Source organism: Orbicella faveolata, unplaced genomic scaffold (assembly GCF_042242905.1).
Source record: "Orbicella faveolata isolate gen_17 unplaced genomic scaffold, um_ofav_v1 contig_25, whole genome shotgun sequence".
Lineage (NCBI taxonomy): Eukaryota > Metazoa > Cnidaria > Anthozoa > Scleractinia > Merulinidae > Orbicella > Orbicella faveolata.
The window spans coordinates 24,447,623-24,466,123 of NW_028301553.1; the positions used below are offsets into that span (position 1 = coordinate 24,447,623).

General features: G+C 39.7%; 2 protein-coding genes and 1 pseudogene across 3 annotated transcripts in view; 1 reads left to right on the plus strand and 2 right to left on the minus strand.

The window, feature by feature from the left end:
* The window catches only part of LOC110039815 (sortilin-related receptor-like), a 38,401-nt gene extending 31,512 nt beyond the window's left edge, over positions 1 to 6,889 (minus strand). The window contains exons 1-6 of the mRNA XM_089294444.1: positions 6,081 to 6,889; positions 3,237 to 3,467; positions 2,940 to 3,095; positions 1,600 to 1,667; positions 1,013 to 1,074; positions 316 to 428 (exon numbers count right to left, since the gene is read on the minus strand). Coding sequence (XP_089150570.1) covers positions 316 to 428; positions 1,013 to 1,074; positions 1,600 to 1,667; positions 2,940 to 3,095; positions 3,237 to 3,467; positions 6,081 to 6,353 — 903 coding nt within the window. The 5' untranslated portion in view covers positions 6,354 to 6,889. The remainder of the gene's footprint in view (positions 1 to 315; positions 429 to 1,012; positions 1,075 to 1,599; positions 1,668 to 2,939; positions 3,096 to 3,236; positions 3,468 to 6,080) is intronic.
* A 1,745-nt stretch (positions 6,890 to 8,634) lies between these two features.
* LOC149109583 (uncharacterized) overlaps positions 8,635 to 18,501 on the minus strand; it is a 37,916-nt pseudogene continuing 28,049 nt past the window's right edge. Inside the window, exons 9-14 of the transcript XR_016208779.1 lie at positions 17,875 to 18,183; positions 16,783 to 17,076; positions 13,568 to 13,882; positions 12,531 to 12,717; positions 10,999 to 11,469; positions 8,635 to 10,374 (exon numbers count right to left, since the gene is read on the minus strand). The product of XR_016208779.1 is annotated as an uncharacterized LOC149109583 (transcript). The remainder of the gene's footprint in view (positions 10,375 to 10,998; positions 11,470 to 12,530; positions 12,718 to 13,567; positions 13,883 to 16,782; positions 17,077 to 17,874; positions 18,184 to 18,501) is intronic.
* LOC149109584 (uncharacterized) lies at positions 9,531 to 10,169 on the plus strand. Its single transcript, XM_089294751.1, has one exon. The coding sequence runs from the start codon at positions 9,531 to 9,533 to the stop codon at positions 10,167 to 10,169; it is 639 nt and encodes a 212-aa protein (XP_089150877.1).

An 18,501-nucleotide genomic window follows, 5' to 3' on the forward strand; every position in this document is an offset into this window, starting at 1 on the left:
CATGGCTGGAGCGCAAGCTCAATTTTTATCCGAGGGTTCTTTGATGATCGATTTGAATCTCATGTCTCGGGGGAGGGGGTTAACATGTATTTTAGAGTGGGCTACTGACCAGATCTCACATGAGCCCAGTACAAAATAATTAAATAGCATCTTATTCAGTGTTGTGTGACGTTCATATGGTACGTACCGAAAATAAACAATCTTTCAAGATTGTTCACTTCGGACTCGCATTTTGTTTGCAAAAAAATAATTTCTGGATGTAAAGAGTAGTCACAGCAACACGTTTACAGAAAAGTTATGCGACAAGGTACTCACCGATTTTGTTGCAAACATGTAATTGTCGATGACCTCAAAGTCGTTTAGCCCGCTAATAAGTGTAGAAACGACGTGGGAAAAGTAGTCGGTTTTCACCACATTAGAACGGCCACCTGGAATACGAAAGAAATGTCCAGGATCAAAAATAAAAGTGTTGTTAAAATCGGTTCCTAGGCTTCAGGGATCAAAACAAAAGACATCACGTCGATGTTAAAGAGCTCAGTCATGGGAGTTTGAGTTTCATATACTGGCCACGTACAAAATTACTCTTAAATTGAAGGAGACCTGAAAATAGTAGTTTACTAAGATAGAAAAACACCAAGAGAGTATGATCTGTGAAAAACACTTAAAAGATAATAATAAACCATGAAAAGGGTAGAGTAGATTAGCACGGATTAAAAACGACGAACTTGAAAATTTTAGGATAACCATTTCAAGATGGGCAAACTATGACGAAGCTCCTTTAAGGGCAGAATAATTCCGCAGGTTCCGCGGCTCTGTGGCTACAGTTTCCCTGGATTAGTCTTAGCCATAAATAAGCACCAAATCTAACACGAATAGTTCTCAAGCTTTTAGGAAATGAAAGCACGCTAGTTAAATATGAAAACTTCTAAACATTCTTCGCCATAACCTACGACATCCGAAACTGGTCTCTTATTGAGAGGCGAACTGACCCTTATGGGCATAGCAAGTGTACCTGAGACTTCCTCGCTGACCTCGATGTACAGTGTGTTGGCATTGTCCAGTGGTGGAGTACCCCTATAATGAGAAACCATACATTGATATGATTGACGCGCGCTCAGAACAATTTTATTAGTAATGGAAAAACCACCAAGTGGAGTTCAGTAATTAATAGTAATTGACGGAGTGGAGTACAATCCTGGGAATAAATGCGCGAGTAATTTCAAAATCGGATGAGTGCGTAGGGTGAGGCCTATTTTAAATTACTAGCGCGATTACTTTCTTAATGCATCCATTCAATTTTGTTATCACTGGTGATCCTTGCAATCTGGTTGGCTCTCAGTAGCGTGATTTATTTACGATCGCACTACTTCCTTGCTTTAAGTCGATTTTTTCCCTTGCCGATGAGAATAGAATACTAAACGAATAAACCAATCAGATTTCAAGACTTGTTTAAAGTAACCGATCAAATTGCAAGAGAGCTGGAGAGGTTTATTTACGAAGTGCACTATATTTTTGCTCGAAATCGCATCTTTTTTCTATTTTGTACTCAAAATACAATGTAAAATTGTTTCGGGTTCCTCGAAATCCTTTCACACTTACCAGAAAAATGATCTAACCCTGTTATGTTTTAAGTGCCAGCGGATTCCAAAATTGCTGGAATAGTAAAGCTGCGACAGGAAAAAAGGAAACTTTTATTTAGTTCTTCAAGTTAAGTTCACCCACATATTTCTGGATGTTTCTGGATTGTATTTCACACATCTATCTTCAAAAAGAAAATTATGTTAAATACCCCGCGCACACTTCCTTTGGTTACAGTATTTCCCTCATACAACTGAATATATGAAAGATCATGTATTTGAACTGCGGAGAAAGATATGAAGACACGATTGATCATCACAGTTACCTACACAACTGAAGCAGCTGTGCAATTAAAACCTGAAGAAAAAAAAATCAGGCCTGAAGGAGATTCGAACAAATGACCTCGCATGCGATACCGGTGCAGTCCTCTACCAACTAAGCTATCAAGCCAACGGGGAGCTGGTCACTTTGTGAGTTTGTAATATGATGGTGAAGAATACAAGTGAACATATAAAAGATCATATATTTGATGATCCGGTATCGCAGAGGTCATGGCTTCGAATCCCGTTCAGGCCTGATTTATTTATTTATTTATTTATCCATTTATTTATTTACTTTTTTATTTATTTATTTATTTATTTACTTTTTTATTTTTTTTTTTTTCAGGCTTTAATTTCACAACTGCTTAAGACGAAATTCGATAGCAAATCCAGCAATTTCACGTTTAAGTAGACAAAAATATGGTACCAGAATAATTTTAAGTATTTTACAGTCATTTTTACATTTTCTTAAAGCTAAATACATAAATAATTGCCTGAAATAACACCGAAAACAATTTCCCATGGGAACGAGAGAAAATAAATTTCAAAGTTCATAGAACTTGTGCAAACGCAGGCAAAATGTCATCATCAGTTTCATTTCACCAGTACTTTCAAATATTTAATACGAAGTTCAACATTCGTTTTCGACGTTTGTTATTGTTAGAAATGATCTTTTTTTTAGGAAGATATTTAAAACAGTCGTACAGAAGTTTGCAATGCGATGTAAGTAATCCTGGTACTAGGTTTTTGTCCACTTGTTACTCGAAATTCCGGTGGATTCCGTCTTAAGGTATGTGTATCGTAGAGGTCATGGGTTCGAATCTCGTCCAGGCCACACAACTGCTTAACTTGTGTGTTTAACTGGGATGAAAATCATGTCTTCATAAATATTTCCCTCATCAGCATGAGCGATTCAGTTTCCGATTAATCAACCTACAAAAAATATGAGTTCTGAATATTACAAGGGCGTAGTCCAATGTGACAGGAATTTGGCTGAAACTTCGAAAGCTCTGACAACGAGGCTGATGATATGAACTTTACCTTTTCTGTTGTCTCATCGTAAGCGAGAACAACTTCACTGTTACTCGGATGGAAGGAGATTTCATCTGGTATAAATGTTACATATACATATGCAAACGATAAGCAGTCATCAGTTGAACGGTAAATGATTTTGCTGTGTTTGTCAACAAAGAGATACTGAAAGTAAAATGAAAACAAAACGCAATTAAAACGCAATTGAAACATTAAAGTGACTATGCTAGTTTTAAGAAGATGATCGCTGTATCATATCGAGTAAGTCAACTTCCATAACCTTGTCAGAGTGACATGTTCACTAACCTTCGTGTTATTTACTGGAGAAGCATAAAACATGTCAATCACTGCAAATCGCCGACCATGCATAAATAAGTTGGTGCGATTCTCAAAGGTATGACCATAATCTCTTGAAATCCACACGTGGCTGTTACTGTTTAAGCCTGGATTTCTGTCACGTGTCAACACCACAATAGTGTCCCTGCTGTCTGCTGCCCAGTGTACATAGGCCATTTGGTGACTGTCATTCAGCTGAAACTGCAAAAGAGAGTTAGTCTATTTCAGGAATTCTTTGGAATTCTTTAGTCGGTATTACATGTATATTGATGGCAAATATAGCATTGCGTGTTTATTGAACTGATACTTGTACCAGGCTGAAAACTGGGCCACGTACCAGGGCACTTTGAATAAATGCACCTTAAGTCCAAACGTGAGAGCTCTGATTCTACGCGGCGTCTCATTACCCGAGGAGGTGGGCCAAGCAAGCTTGCGTTTTATCCTATACTATAATGACCTGTCTCTGAGCTGGTGGGGCTTTGGCAAGGACGTTGTGGACTCGGGTTTTCACTAATTCAACGCCAGTTTCCTTCCTGAAATTATCCACTGGTTTATCTCTAACTACAACCACCTACAGACCTAGCACACTGTAACAAAGGAATTTAAAACAGGAGTGAAATTCTGGCCGGATGTGTAGTTCATGTTTTTTTTTTTTTTTTTTTTTTTTTTTATGGAGGACTTCATTAGAGGTTTTCCGCGTAAGCTAGTCATAAACTTCCTGAAGCTTTCAAGTGGATATATAATGTATAAAATACTATATATTTGAACTGCGAAAAAAGATATGAAGACATGATTGATCATTACATACACAACGCGGTAGCGAAATTAAAGCCTGAAAATAATTGCTTAAGGCTACTTCAAACCTTCTCGGGGCTACTTTTTCCAAATTTTCTTTTTTCCAACCAAATTAAAGTTCATTATTCAAGGTAACATTTTCCAAAAATGAAAATAAAATATTAAAACGCGTGCGAGTTATTAGGAAAAAGAGGTTTTTTTTTTTTAGTAAAAGTTACTAAACCGTCAAGGTGTTGTAATCCCCAAAAGGCATGGACTCCTCAGCGACCTTTTCGCGGCAAACTGCTTAAGCCAGAGATCCTATATCAAATTGAGATTTCATGTCCGTTAAGAATGCCTTCTTGTAATCACGCTTCGGCAATTACTCCTCAGTTTCTTTTTGTTTTGTTACACATCGCTTTTCTCCGTTTTGCCCTTGTTGACCACCGGCCTAAAACGAAAACGTATGCACCTAAAATGTGACTGTAACACTATCGCTTTACCGCGGAGCTCGGCTTTCCTTACTGTGAACGCTATGGGTGCTGTTATTTCATTGGCTGACGGCATTTTGAGTTGACATGTCCCTCTGAGAAGGCGTGACATGTTTATAAATCTTTAGAAGGCGAAAACTTGCACTCGTTTTTCGAGAGAATCCCTCCTCTTTAAATGAATTAATAGGGTATGTAGAATGGATGGTTTTCCTTGAAATTTGGCCAGAACATTCACTGATAGATACGGAACAAAAATGTGTCGGCGAATTCTTTTATTTCAAATACTTTTCTCGTGGCGGTCTCTAACGGAACACGTTACGCGAATTTTTCGATAGTGGAGCTTGACAGATCTATAAAAAGATAACCAATAGAAATGAAAGAAAATGCTGACAGGCTTTGAGAGATTGATGCTTTCTGATTAACACGGCACAGTTATTTTGCATCAACGATCGCATTTGATAGCCGATTAATTCGCCGGAATTTCAGTCGGTCGTTTTGGCGATAACGGCTTCTGCCGCCTTAGGAAAGCAGTCGGCAAAAAAAATATAATTTTATCGAATACTACATTTTATAACCTTTCTATTGATATATAGTTTGTGGGGGTTTCCTTCAAAACAGCGCGCGTACGAATTTTTTTCTGGAGGACACCCGCGAAGGTTTGAAGTAACCTTAAGTTCTGTGTATAACTGCGGTGATCAATTTTGTCGAGTTCATTCCTGTAGCTTTGAAGATGTCGAACGGTCATAGTTAGAGATCAACAAGATCAACCCACATTCGGGCCTGTTCTTTTTATAGTTCAGTGAACTCGATCGTTTCTGAGCAACAAAATATTGTAGTGTTGACGATAAAAGCCGGAGTAAACAAGTAGGCCTAAAATCTGGCGTCATTAGATTTGCACACTTGGGGAAAAAAAAAAAAAATGTGTTCAAATTAGTTTCCTGTTTTTGTATCCTTTCACTTATATTTTCCGTTTGGAAGACTCTTGTAACCAGTTTTGTTTTTACGAGACAAATTTGCATACAAGGCTTGAATGGCTATCCTTCGATGTGTGGTTTAATACCGACGAGCCAATATTCAGTTTTAATTACCAAATTTAATTTTTAAGTTTGATTTCACATTTAGACTTTAATCGATAAGCAGGTATCCTTTTTCTTTAAAAATGTAACTTTTTTAAAATTATACTAGTTCAACAAGAACTTCTTTTGAATTCCTTTGGGCAGCCAAGGTTGTTTGTTTAATCACTGCGCATTGGATCACTTTTCCTTGTCGCTTGGTGAAACATTCTCGACTTCAGGTTTTCCATGCTGAACTCTTCCGTGTTTCAGCCATGACAAAAAAAGAAAAAAACGATGAATAAAAGTATAACAGGAGCGACAACAACAGCTTCCATGCCATGTACACTCCTTGTCCCCTGGGAATTCCATAATATCCGTTACATTCAATATGGCCGTCGTAGTGTAACATTTTATGTTCACCGCCATGAAATTCAGAGTCGGCTACACAATTACAGAAAACTTTTCAAAGTACGAACAAGAGCATAATGTCTTACCACAGTAGCTTCTGGCCTCATGTCGGGGTTTATGGATCGTCGAGCTCGCTGCAACACTTCGTGGACATTTTGGTGGCCGCTAGACCGTGACGGAAATCCATGCTCAATCTTGAACAACTTTGTCGGAGAGCCTGGCAGTGGCCTGTCCCTCTGCAGAAACAAATGCCTCTTCCTTGACTCTTTAGCGACTTCACCCTCACTTCTCCCACTCGCTGGGAACAGTAACATGGTTAGATAAACAACAGCCCTTCCTACACCTACACTTCCCTTCATTGTGTTTCGAAAGGTACACGAGTCAAATGAGTCACCATTTTGCCCGTCTCCTGACGCCTGTTCCGCTTAGCCTCGTACGGCAGACGAGCTAGTCATGCAATCGTTCCCCCATGCGTGACGGCCCATAAAAGTGATTCTCGCCAACCTCCCGTTCCCAGGCCTCGCTCTTTGGTTGGCCTACGATACCTTCGGTGTGCGACGAGGCAACTAGGCAGCGTTCACCAGCTTAGGCTTCGAAGTTTATAGGATGCTTATCGGTGGAGAAACAGATATATATATTCCATCCAGTTTCGGCACCATCGAAGTCGGGCATTAAACTAGTGACGCCGTGGCACTCCTGAGTGATATATTTATTTCCTCTCTATCCAGGTGGAACACATACAGTGTTCAGACCCAGCCTAGGTTTGGTATTGCCACATAGGAGCTATAGTAGTCAGTAAGATGTAATGAGCGTGGTTTACTAGCAGTTTAGTCTGGAATAGGATATATAAATAGGAGGTTCTTGGCTTAAAATAAAAAAAAAAAAATCAGTTGCTGGAAAAATGATCCGTGATATGACGATGTTGTTGAAAGAGCCCGCTTACATACAAATGGAAATACAAATCTTTTCAGCAACGTCAATGGAAAAAAAGTTTCTCGAAACGCGACTCTAGCGTGGGGAAAGGGTTGCATGATACCTATTGCATGTAGAATAGAATTGCAAAATACAGCGGAGCATAATCTTGAATAGAGTACGGCTTTCAGAGTTCAGTCAAAACAGTCCCCTTGACCTTCACTTCCTCTCGCTTGTTCAGTTAAGACATTATATCATCGCTGAAAACAATTTTTTTTCAATAAATGTCTATTATTTAAGAGCTACATAAATGAAAGTATGTAATATTTAATGTTCAGCGAAGATTAGGCCTGCGCTTCGAAAAAATTCTTCTTGGTGGTCGGTTTCAAACTGACATCGTCTGATCGATGCCGCAGACTAATCACGATTACGTAGGTGGTGAGTTTGAGAGGATGCAGAATGTTTTTTGTACATAATTACTCCAGAATATTATAACAAAGGCTTGACTGATTTCTGCTTGCCAACCACACGAGAAACGCATTTCAAATATTGTAGGCCTCTTGACCAAGAACTTTAACGAATGTTTTGTCATATGAATAAGCCACTTGACGTTTTCTTCCGTGTTTAGAATGATAACCTTTTCGGGTAGAAAGACCGCGGCACCTGCAAATTATAATTGAAAGAAAGGAATGTGTTACAACAAAAGGAAGACGGATCGAGCCTAGTTGTACCATTTTACCAACATTTGGGACATTTTTATAAACTTAAGCCGATTACTTTTTTCTACAGCGCAAGTTCGTAAAGGTGTTTCAAGATGGCAGCTAGAATGAAGAGTATATTGATAGATAACACTTTGCGTACGCCAAGTTTGAGTGTTGACGTCTTCGCGTAAAAATGTGCAAAAGACAGCTGCTGTGTTTTATTGCAAACAATCCTTCACTCACACAAAGTGACATTTGTCAAAAGTGACAAGCAGCTGAGTTTCTCATTGACCTTTCTCCTTGATCAATATATTGTCAAGTACACAAATGTTGATAACGAATAAACAGATCATCCGTTAACTCTAGTTCAACCCAAACCTCGCATAGAACGAACAAACTCGTGGTCTCGGGTCCCCACGCCAAGGCCCCTTCGGAACCGAGTTGACTGGACTTCATTTGCCTTCAAACAACTCGGGCAAGAGGATTGTCCGTTTCATAGTCAGTTGGAGGCGCCATCTTTGCTGCTCACAATGTGTGGAATCCCTTTCAAATATAGAAAAACCGTCTGTAAACAGTCTAAGACGCCTCATGTTTTTAATCCAACTAGAACTCCAACTGAACACGTAGTTTTTGTCAGTGTACACGCATACTGTTTACCGTTATGAAAAGAGGAAAATTGGACTCATATTGTCCTTCCCACAGCGAGTCTTCGAAACAGCTCTTCTCCAACTATAAATGAATGTATAAATGTTACATTATTTAGAGAGAAAGCCACATTAGCTCTAGCTGGTTTTCATGTTGGTCCTCTGTCCTGGTTTAATATGACACATTAAGAGACCATGAACGTCGTCTCTTGAACACATATGACACAGAGTCGGACTCAAAACCCAGGCCACATTGGTGGCAGACGAGCGCTGTCATCACTGCGGCAATCCCGCTCCCCTTCTAATGTCATAGGACGATATATAATCGCCGATATTTGACGGTGTTTAGATCATTTTAAGAGGAAGAAACTTCAAGGGAAAGGTCATAGAATTCGTATCTTTATTTCTTCTCATGTTTGTTGTACATTGAGAAATTCACGGCCCCGAATGTCGGAAAGAACATTCTTTTGAGTGTCAGGTTCTTTGATCTTTCTATATCTACTAATAAGAGTCTCCCAGCTGTTTTCGACTTGTCCGATCGCCTGTCACTGGCTTAGGAGATATTTTGTTCCTTTACTGAAAAGATTAGTCAAAAACTAATACAGGAAATTGTTTGAATGCGACTGCAATTAATAACGATTTACACTAAGAGTGTTAACTGAAAATTCTCTCGAAGGCGCATCAGTCTTTATAGGCGAGAATAATTTGAAAGAATTTTCAAATATCGTTCGTAGAGTAAATCCTCAATTGATCGTCAAGCTTTCATACTATTACTCATTTATTGCACGACTGGAAAAATTGTAAACACTGGCGAATAAATTCACAATGCAGTGCAAATTACAAATTAACAATAGATTTGCCTGCGCTCAACCAATCAGAATGAGGTACGTGTAATTTTCTCATCAGTATAACAAAAGCCATAATAATCCTTACTGTGTCCATTATCATTTTCTAGAGGCATGCATACACTAGTTAATACAGTGTCCCCAATTAGCCCACATGGGCTAAATACATTGACACTTAAATAAAGTTCTTACTTACTTACTTTTTACTGCTTGGTTGGTCGAAATTTGCTTGTAACTGCATTTTGAATTTAATTCATTGACTCAATTCACTGGTATATTTTTTGTTCTTGCTGTTTGCTTTTTTATCCAACTGTGACTGAGTCACTCGTGTTCTGCGCGTGATCAAATCATCCACCTTGCCGCTATCAGGAGTAGAGCACTAGTCTCCCTTTGGAGCGTAACTGAAATATGCTCGTTTGTTTGTCTTACCTTCAATGCGTGGCTTTAAATTAGCCTCCTTAAATATTGCAAGCTTGCCGAAACACATTGACGAGCTGAGAGTTTTGCTCGTCGATAACCCCCTGGATATATTCTCTATTCATGAGACGAGGCTCGATGATTCTGTCAGCGACGACGAGGTTTACATTCCCGGTTATGATATCATTCGCCGCGATCGTGAACATAACGGTAGATTTGGTGGGGGAGTTTGCATCTATGTTCGATCTAATATAAATTTCTCTTTACGCCCTGATCTAAGCGATATACACCTCGAAAACATATGCATCGAGATTCGTAAACCTCGATCTAAATCCTATCTTATTGCTACCTGGTATAGGCCCCCTAATTCATCAACTGAGATATCTCATTTTGAATCCTTTGTTGGCAAGCTTGATGCGAACAACGTTGAATTCTATTTAATGGGTGACCTTAACTGTAATTTGGTTTCTCCGCAACTTGATATAAACACAGTGTTGTTAACCAATATCGCTGATATCTATAATCTTCACCAACTAATAGATAGTCCAACTCGCATTACTAACACATCTTCTACTCTGATTGATGTAATTTTTACCCTATTTACGACTAAAACGGCTGAAAAACCCTACCCTTTGGGGCCGCACATAACTATATAGCCCATATAAGAGAGTACCCCCCTCCCCCGGGGGTCGTACAAAGCTATCACATGCTACCTGGCGATATGTTAATTATATACTGCATGGTAAACACTTCGACAAGATAAATGACAACGAACTCGCTTAGTAATTTGAGCTTGCTTCTAAGTTGTTACAAGGATCTCATCATCAGTTAGGCTTTCCAGGTGGAAGGGCATTTCGTCTTCTGCAGAAATGGAATAAGAATGAATTATATTAGAAGTCAAAAAGTTACACATCAATACCTCCCGATAAAACAAAATGGTGGACTTTCGCTTATGCTTATGCTTACAGCAGCACCTTGTGATATGTATAAAAGTCCGAAGGCCGGGCGTCAGCTAGTAACAGGCAAATCGAGACACTTGCCTTAGTCATTTCTTTTTCCTGGTTACGACCCGGATAAGCATGAGTACAAGCACAACAAGAACAACAATTTTTGTTCTGCTTTTGCTTGTTCTCAAGCTTGTGAGTGGGTCCTCCCCACCGTGTGCTTTTGCTTATGCTTGTGTTGTGGGCGTCCTCACTACCTTTGTACTTATGCTTGTGCTTGTGCTTACGTCCTAATAAAACCAGGCTTAAAGAAACAGCCAGCGTGGTCTTCTTAAAATTTGATGGCTAAATTTTTCTTTTTCCTTTGCTAACGATTTTATCACAATTGCATTATGAAATACCTTGACATTGATTATTCTTGATATTGCCAAAAACAAACCCATCGTAGTGTTTCTAATCTTCGAAATACCATGACTACAACCCCTGAATCTTTTCTGAACACCAGAATCCCATGCCAATAAGTTTTTTAATTAGCTGATACCTTCAGCGGCGTCCTTTGTGACCGTATCTTGAAGATACATGTAGTACCCCACAGTCTGACGACATTTTCTCCGCCGGTAGCTTTTATGAAAGAAGACTACGGCGATTATAATCATGATAACACCAAGGATGGCAGTTGGAATTGTCCAGTAGGGAAAATGTTTCCTCTCATTGTTTTTAAGTGGTAGTGAGGAAAACAAGTTGGTTGATGACGGCTTGGTCGGCGAGGAGTTAGTTGGCGACGGCGTGGTGGTCGATGACTGTTTTGTTGCTGACGGTTTGGCTGACGACGACTTGGTTAGTAACGGCTTAGGTGGTGATGGTCTGGCGGTTGAAGTAGGCGAAGCAATTGTTTGCCTCGCAATAGTTGAAAACATGACCGGGAAAGACCGCAAGGAGGAAGTGACAGTTATTGATAGAGAGTTATCACTGACCACTGAGGACTGCGGTGGAGTGGAAGGTGACGGGAATGCTGTGTAGATTAAAAATTTCAAACTGTCGGCTACTATAGCGTATACAGCACACTATGGAAACGACGTTTTGTAAGACGTCCCTGGTAGTATTTGGGGTTACCCTTCTACATGAAAAAGCTGTCCCGACATTCTGAGTGTTTAAAACATGAGTTTAAAAAGAGTTGACCCGCTTTAAGGTTCTTAATTAGAGGACAATTTCCTTCAAAACGAGTCACCAGGTTCACATTTACAGTTGCGGAACTAGGGGAAGGGCCCGGGGGGAAGGGGGTCCCGTTAATCTTAAAGGTAGGCATGTACACTAGGTAAAATGGCTAATGTTAAAAATGGCGATGAAAATTGATGTTGTTATTTTTGCCCCATCTCACCGAGGCTAAAAATAAGGAATTCATCAGTATCATCTTACTTTTTACTCATTCAGTTTGCTGCGTACGTTAGTACAGAATTGTGCTTTTGTTTTATGTCGAAACATTAGGCTTAATTAAGATTCATGTACTTCTTTTTCTATAGGTCCTTAATAAAACATGTGTGATTAAATTTCAGAGTATCGATTTATTAATCATGTATTTGGTTTGGTATCGCTTTTTAATTTTCGTATCTAGTTCGCGAATCTGAGAGCTACTTAATCGTTAACGCACCGATTGAGGCCTAATTTAAAATAACCGTTATGCTGCTTGTCATAGCGTAATCCTATTATACTATGGTCTATCAGGTTGGCAATTAACCTCAGTTCTAAAGTAAAAATACAGCAAAGCTAGAATCTTAGATAACTTCCCCTGGAGTACGCGATGCAAGTCCATTACGGTTCCAGGTTCCCTCCCCCAACTCCCGACCCGTGCCTTGGCAGCTCTCACCGGTAACCATTTATACTCTTGGGTGAAGGGAAGAAATGCCAGAGTTAGGTTTCTTACCCGACAGGAGCACAAGACAGTGGTTACGAGGTTGGCACTGTTACAGCTTTCAGGGGAAAACAAAATAATAATAATAATAATAATAATAATAATAATAATAATAATAATAATAATAATAATAATAATAATAAATGAACCGAAGCTAGACTCACCACCACTACGGGGGTAATATCCAGACGTGAAGGCTACGCTACCGTAACCACATAACGCCTTGACGCGAACGAGGAAAACGTAGCTACGTCCCTTTTCCAGGCCTTCGCACTTGATTAACAAGCGAGCTGCACTTGTTATGCTGCTTTTAACCTTGGTATTATCTTTCAATATCACAATGTCATAACCCTAAATGGTACACAGAAAAAGGCATGAATTGAAAGCATGGATTTCGGGCTACGTAAGGGGATTTCTTTGAGGTTTTCTACTCCGATTGTGACGAAATGATGAGCACAACTTGTTTTAATGCGATCTGTTTTACAGACCACGTTTATAGAAATCTGTCATATACGAACAACGGCTCTCGGATCGACTCTTGAGTGCTGCAAAGAATCATTTTAAATAATTACAATAGGTAGACAACGAGCGGGGTCTGGGACAAAGAAGTAGAGCGAGGTCTCCCCCAGGCCTCGCTCGTCGCCCGCCTGCTTTTTCGATCATTCCCACTGACTGAAGCCTGGAACAGGCTATTCTCACATGCGTTCATTCAGGTTCGATATGCCTTCTCAATATGCACAGAGGGAATAAACCGCTGTGATTAATACTGGCCCATCATGCAACTTCACCCAGAGATCCCGATTCATGGTGCTGAACAAAAGGACTGTCGCCGGATCTCTTTGAACAAGGATGGAAGGACAGGAGATACGCCTGTTAATTATTTGACTATCATTTGACTACCTCATGGTAGTCAAATGATAGTCCGAACCATTTGATTGGTTCTTTCCTGATCGGAATTTTGCCATAGACCGTTTCCATGGAAACGGTCACGAGCCGTGTATTTTTTTTGCCTTTGAAACCCGAAAAGAAACCAAGGTCTGAGCGTCACATAATAAACTACTTACTAACCTAGCTTGCTCGAGCCGTACTGGGGAATATTGACTCTCTGTTGTTTTTGTACTGGCACGATCTGAGGCCAATATTTCCCAGTAGGGCCCTCGCGCTTGGGTAGTAAGAGGTTATTATATAGGCTTCGCTGTACCTCAATTCTGTCAGGTAAATTCTTCGGTGGATCCCACGTCAACAGAAACGTGTCAAACGATTCGTCGGGAACGACATCACTAAGGGTGCCAGGGAAATACTTGACAGTCAGGTTTGCGACTGGTTCTATAGAGGTAGGTTTCAGTTGGATGTATGTTTGAATGGGAGTACTAGCCTCCAGCTGGGCAACTGCCGTGACAGTGAAGACGTATGTCTGACCACAAGAAAGGTTCTGGCTGAGGCTGGTCCCGTAAATCTTTGTCCTAATTGGGTCAAAACTACTGCAATTCGGGCATGTAGTAATTACCACGTAATACTGTAAAAAGAAACCAAAAAATATAAAACAAATAATCATTATAATACAATTCAGATAAATGATTGATAAACATAGAAAATAGAAATTATCTTATAAAAGCGAACGATTTCGACTTAGTAGCATCATTAGGGTTAAAGCCGTCCGAGATTGTCCATGGGAACAACTGCGCAGTATAGCAAAAAAAAAAAAAAAAATCTCCGCAGATCAATTTATCATGCCCAATTTCGTAAATGAGAGAAGTTTTATAATACTCCGTTGCAAAGTCGTGAAAATATGGGACCCCAAACTTACCCATTGCTACAAAGAAATGTCTGCCAGGGAGCAGGTGTTGACCCCTGGCAGACGTTTCTCTGTGACAGTTGGTAAGTTAACTTTTGGTGAGCTTGCAAAGGACTCTGATGGAATTGCGCTTTTTTTTACTGAACTCGGCATGATAAATCGAACGGTGACGCTTATATTTTTGTTTGAATCAAAAATTCAGAAACGCGTGACACCGGTAGAAAGGTCCATTAATTTGATTGTGCAAAGTTGATTTCTGTTGGATCATTAATCCCTTGATTATCAGTTCTTTGAGAAAGATCACCAAGAGATTTTAGTTCAAAATCTCAATCTTCGAAATTTATAGTTTTTTTGTGCGAATTTTTGAATCAGTTTTCGTGGTACTGCCTTCTGGGAAGGCATAGCCACCATGTCATGGCGTTGTAAGTGAGTGAGTCCGTATACTTTCACAGGACAACCAATTCCTCTCACATTAAAATGACAGACTGTAGTGTGACATGAGTAAGACCGTACATTTCCACAGTGAAGGAAATCCAACACCCCCAACGAACTAGCCACGTGAAAATAAAGTCAATTTGCGATTCACCATCTTTGTTTTGCCAATGTGGGATAATGAGCAAAGTACGTTTGATTCACAGCTGCTTAATACACAGTCTGGAATGGGTGTTTATTCGATAGCTTTGAGCTCGCGAACAAACACCTCCGATCGACAAAACACATAATCGGCATGCAAATCGACATAAGTTTCCTCTAGCGGCGTTAGGTGAAGGTCACTGTTGGTCACTGTTGCAGCTTTTGAGCTGTACCAGAACGGATGGAAAAGAAATAAAAGTTTCTTGGCACGATTAAAAAGGTGAGTTGACTGAAATCGTTATTTTGCTTGAATTTTCATTTATATTGTGGTATCATAGTTTCTTTTATCGTGGATGATATTCATTTTCAAAGCCAAAAAATAAGGAAATTCTGTGAAAGGAAAGCTTTGTTCTACGCTATTGTTCTACGGTTTTAAATGGCATCGATATATCTTAAAACATTGAGTTGAAAGAATAACCCACTTATAGCAAATAATTTACACGTTTTTTTACACGAAGACTTTGTACCCAATGATATGGAAATAAATCCTCACTCAGGGCCTTTCTGTTGCTAAGTGCATAGGTCTTGAAATATTTTTTCTTTTTCTTTTTCATTCATTAAATATCCATGGTAATTAACTGCTAATGGAACAGCCATACTGTTTGAATTTTAGTACATAACATAGAAGATTGTGAGGTACTGGAGTCAACAATGTATCAGGAATAATAGGTCTTTTTGTCTGCAATTTATGGAGGGTGAGGTTGTTGACGTATATATTTAGCGATTGGGTTATCATTTTGGTAATAACAATGTTATACTTATTAAAGAAATTAGTAAATTATAATCATAATTATGATTTTAATTCATACCCTCTTTTATTCTGTTTGTAGGACAATGAAATGGCTAAACTTATTGACAAGTATCAGCTGCATTGAAACAAGATATATTCAAGATACATGATTGATGTCACAAGATTGTACAAAGACAAACACAGTTGAAGCAGTCTCTCTTGGCTGTTCAGCACAGTGTATCGTGATGTTAAATTTTAAGCTGCGTGAATCGAAATAAAAAAAACTACGATAAAAGACACCTAATCAATTAGTTATATAAAACTGCTGGAATACAGTCACAAGACTGTTCATTTTAAGTATCAACGTTGTCGTGTAAGGAACTCAACTGAGATATTTCTCTGTGAAATGATATTGATGTTACCTAGAAATGCAAGCTGTAACATTTGTGTTTTAGGCGTGTTTTTTTGTTCTGATCACATGACTTCCAAATTTGGTTGTCTATAAAAGGAGTGAATGGATCTGCAATGCTACAGTCCCTGTCTGTAACTCACCCTGTCAACTGACGAGCGTACAACCTCTAATCTGTCCGATCATAACCAAATCCCAATTTGTATTGAGCAACGAACTCAGTTCTGACCAAGTCCTCCTTTCGTCACAATTTTATCATTGACTATATCTGTTCACTTACCCGTCTGCATTTCATACAGCATTGCTTTTTTACTGCGATGTTATTTCTACAAAAATAAACGGCACGCAATGCAAGCAGAAGCGGTGACATTTAAACTGCCATTTCTAAAATTCTGTCCAGAAAATTGGAAAAAAACCTAACACACGGATGCTTGAACGTAACTAGAAGACAATGGATAAAATACAACTATCACTCCAGTCCCGATACCTGCGTTTAACAACTGGAAATCTAACCAACACTTTGTCGATGCTACAAGCCGCCTAAAAACGACTTCACTCGATCCCGAAAATCAAGATGGTGCTTTGCAAAAACACAGGTTTAGTTGCCTGTTCCCCTCGTTTCGATTCAGGATAAATCGTGCGCGACATAAGCACGATGACGTCAAAAGTCATCGCTTGATAAAACAGTAGCCACATGCAATCATAGGCTGCCTTTAATTGGGGAAACTGGGCGCATGCTCAGGGAACGTACTCCATGGTGAACACCTTCGAGCCATTACGAGAAACCCGCCCGCCCTCTAATCGGAAAACGTATTTGAGTTGGGAGGTATAACAATCGATGTTACTCACCAGAATGGGAATTTTAACGTTGCTTGGTGGTCCCCATGTCAGATGAGCAAGGGTCGGGTTATGGCTGTCTGCATGAGCCATCAGCTTGGTAACTTGCCCCAGTGAAGGCTGTGTAGCTGCTGTTGTTTCTGCCCATTTTCCAGTTCCATACCTTGAATGCACCTGGATCCACACCGTGTAAGTTGCTTCTCTGTTCACAGTTACATTTACCGACGTTTGATTAAAATCGTATATTATTTTGTATCTAGTAGGATTATAGAGGCAGTCATCACATCTATACTTGAAAAAGTAGTACTGCAAAAGAGAAAAGAGAAACGCAAAATAGACATTCAGAGAACTGTAACTAGTAAACTATGAGCAAGATGTCTCAAAGCTGTTACAGCCTTGACAAAAAAAAAGACAAACATTTTCTGTAAACGCTTTCAGCAAAGTCTACCAAACGCAAGCAATAGCTGCTTACTGTAATGCTCATCTAACAAGGAACATTCTCGCATATAATTTACCTTATCTGCAAAGGCGTTTTATTTTTCCAGTAATCACTTTTAGAAGAACATGTCAACACCTTTCGGGGCCGAGGGACACTTCTCTAAAGTGCACTCCTCTCCAAGTTGGACAACTCACTACGATGGACACCTTTAATAAAGTGGACATATTGTGGAGGTGTCCACTCTCTATGTCAGGAACCTAAGAAGGATTCCTCTCCATTGTTTACACCTTACTAAGGAGGACACCCTATACGGTGGACAGCCTTCCAAGTCGTACACCTCGTAAGGTGCATCACTGTCCAAGGTGGACACCTCTCTGATGTGGACACCATGCAATGGTAGACGTATTTTTAAGGTTTACACCTCTCTGAGAACTGTTAACCTTGGATGGTGAGCACCTCAGTTGCGTAGACTTTATTCCTAAGGTGTACGCCCCTCCAAAGTGGATAGTTATCAGTGGTAGATTATTCTCGAACTTGTGGACACATTTCCAATGTGGACATAGGAATCTAAATCTACAAGGTGCAAACCACCCCAAGGACAGCTGGGGCTGGTCATGTTGGAAAGCGTTTGCAATTCAAGATAAGGTCTACATTTTGCTACTTACATAAAATTCAGATGGATTGAAATCTGTGGGTGGTACCCAGTGGCACACAATTAAAGAGCTGGATGGTGTGACCTTGCAATTAAACTGGGTAGGCATTCCACTGAATGCTGGAACAGCGTAATATAGTTGACTGGGTTTTCCTCTGCCTTGGGTTGTGAGCACTTGCACTTCAAACACGTACGCCATGTCATAGCGTGTCAAATTTACTGTGGCAGTTGTTGTGTTCACGGTCAGCTCTTGCCATCCATAATACTCACTCCAGTAACAGTACCCACGGCCTTGAATGCAATGCCATCTCACTTCATATTGCTGCCAAATAAAATTAAATATGCATATATACTATAGACTATAATAAAGGATGAATTCCATATAATCGCCACAACCGCATTTCATATTGCTGTCGCATAAATCTTAATATTAAAGAGACTCAGATAAAGGCGGGCTTCCATTATCATTACGATCGTTACTCGACTACTAATTTCTATTTGATCTCCACTAGCGAATAACGCCCGCAAGGACCTGAATCAAACAACGACGCACGGCATTTGGGTATATTTCTACTACAAGGATCGCTCCATCCTCTAGAGAGTGGTTTCCATCTGTTCGCAATTCTGGCAGTATCAGGTG

Excerpts from the sequence above, each read along its gene's own strand:
- LOC149109584 (XM_089294751.1), top strand. The coding sequence starts at position 9,531 with ATGCGTGGCTTTAAATTAGCCTCCTTAAATATTGCAAGCTTGCCGAAA.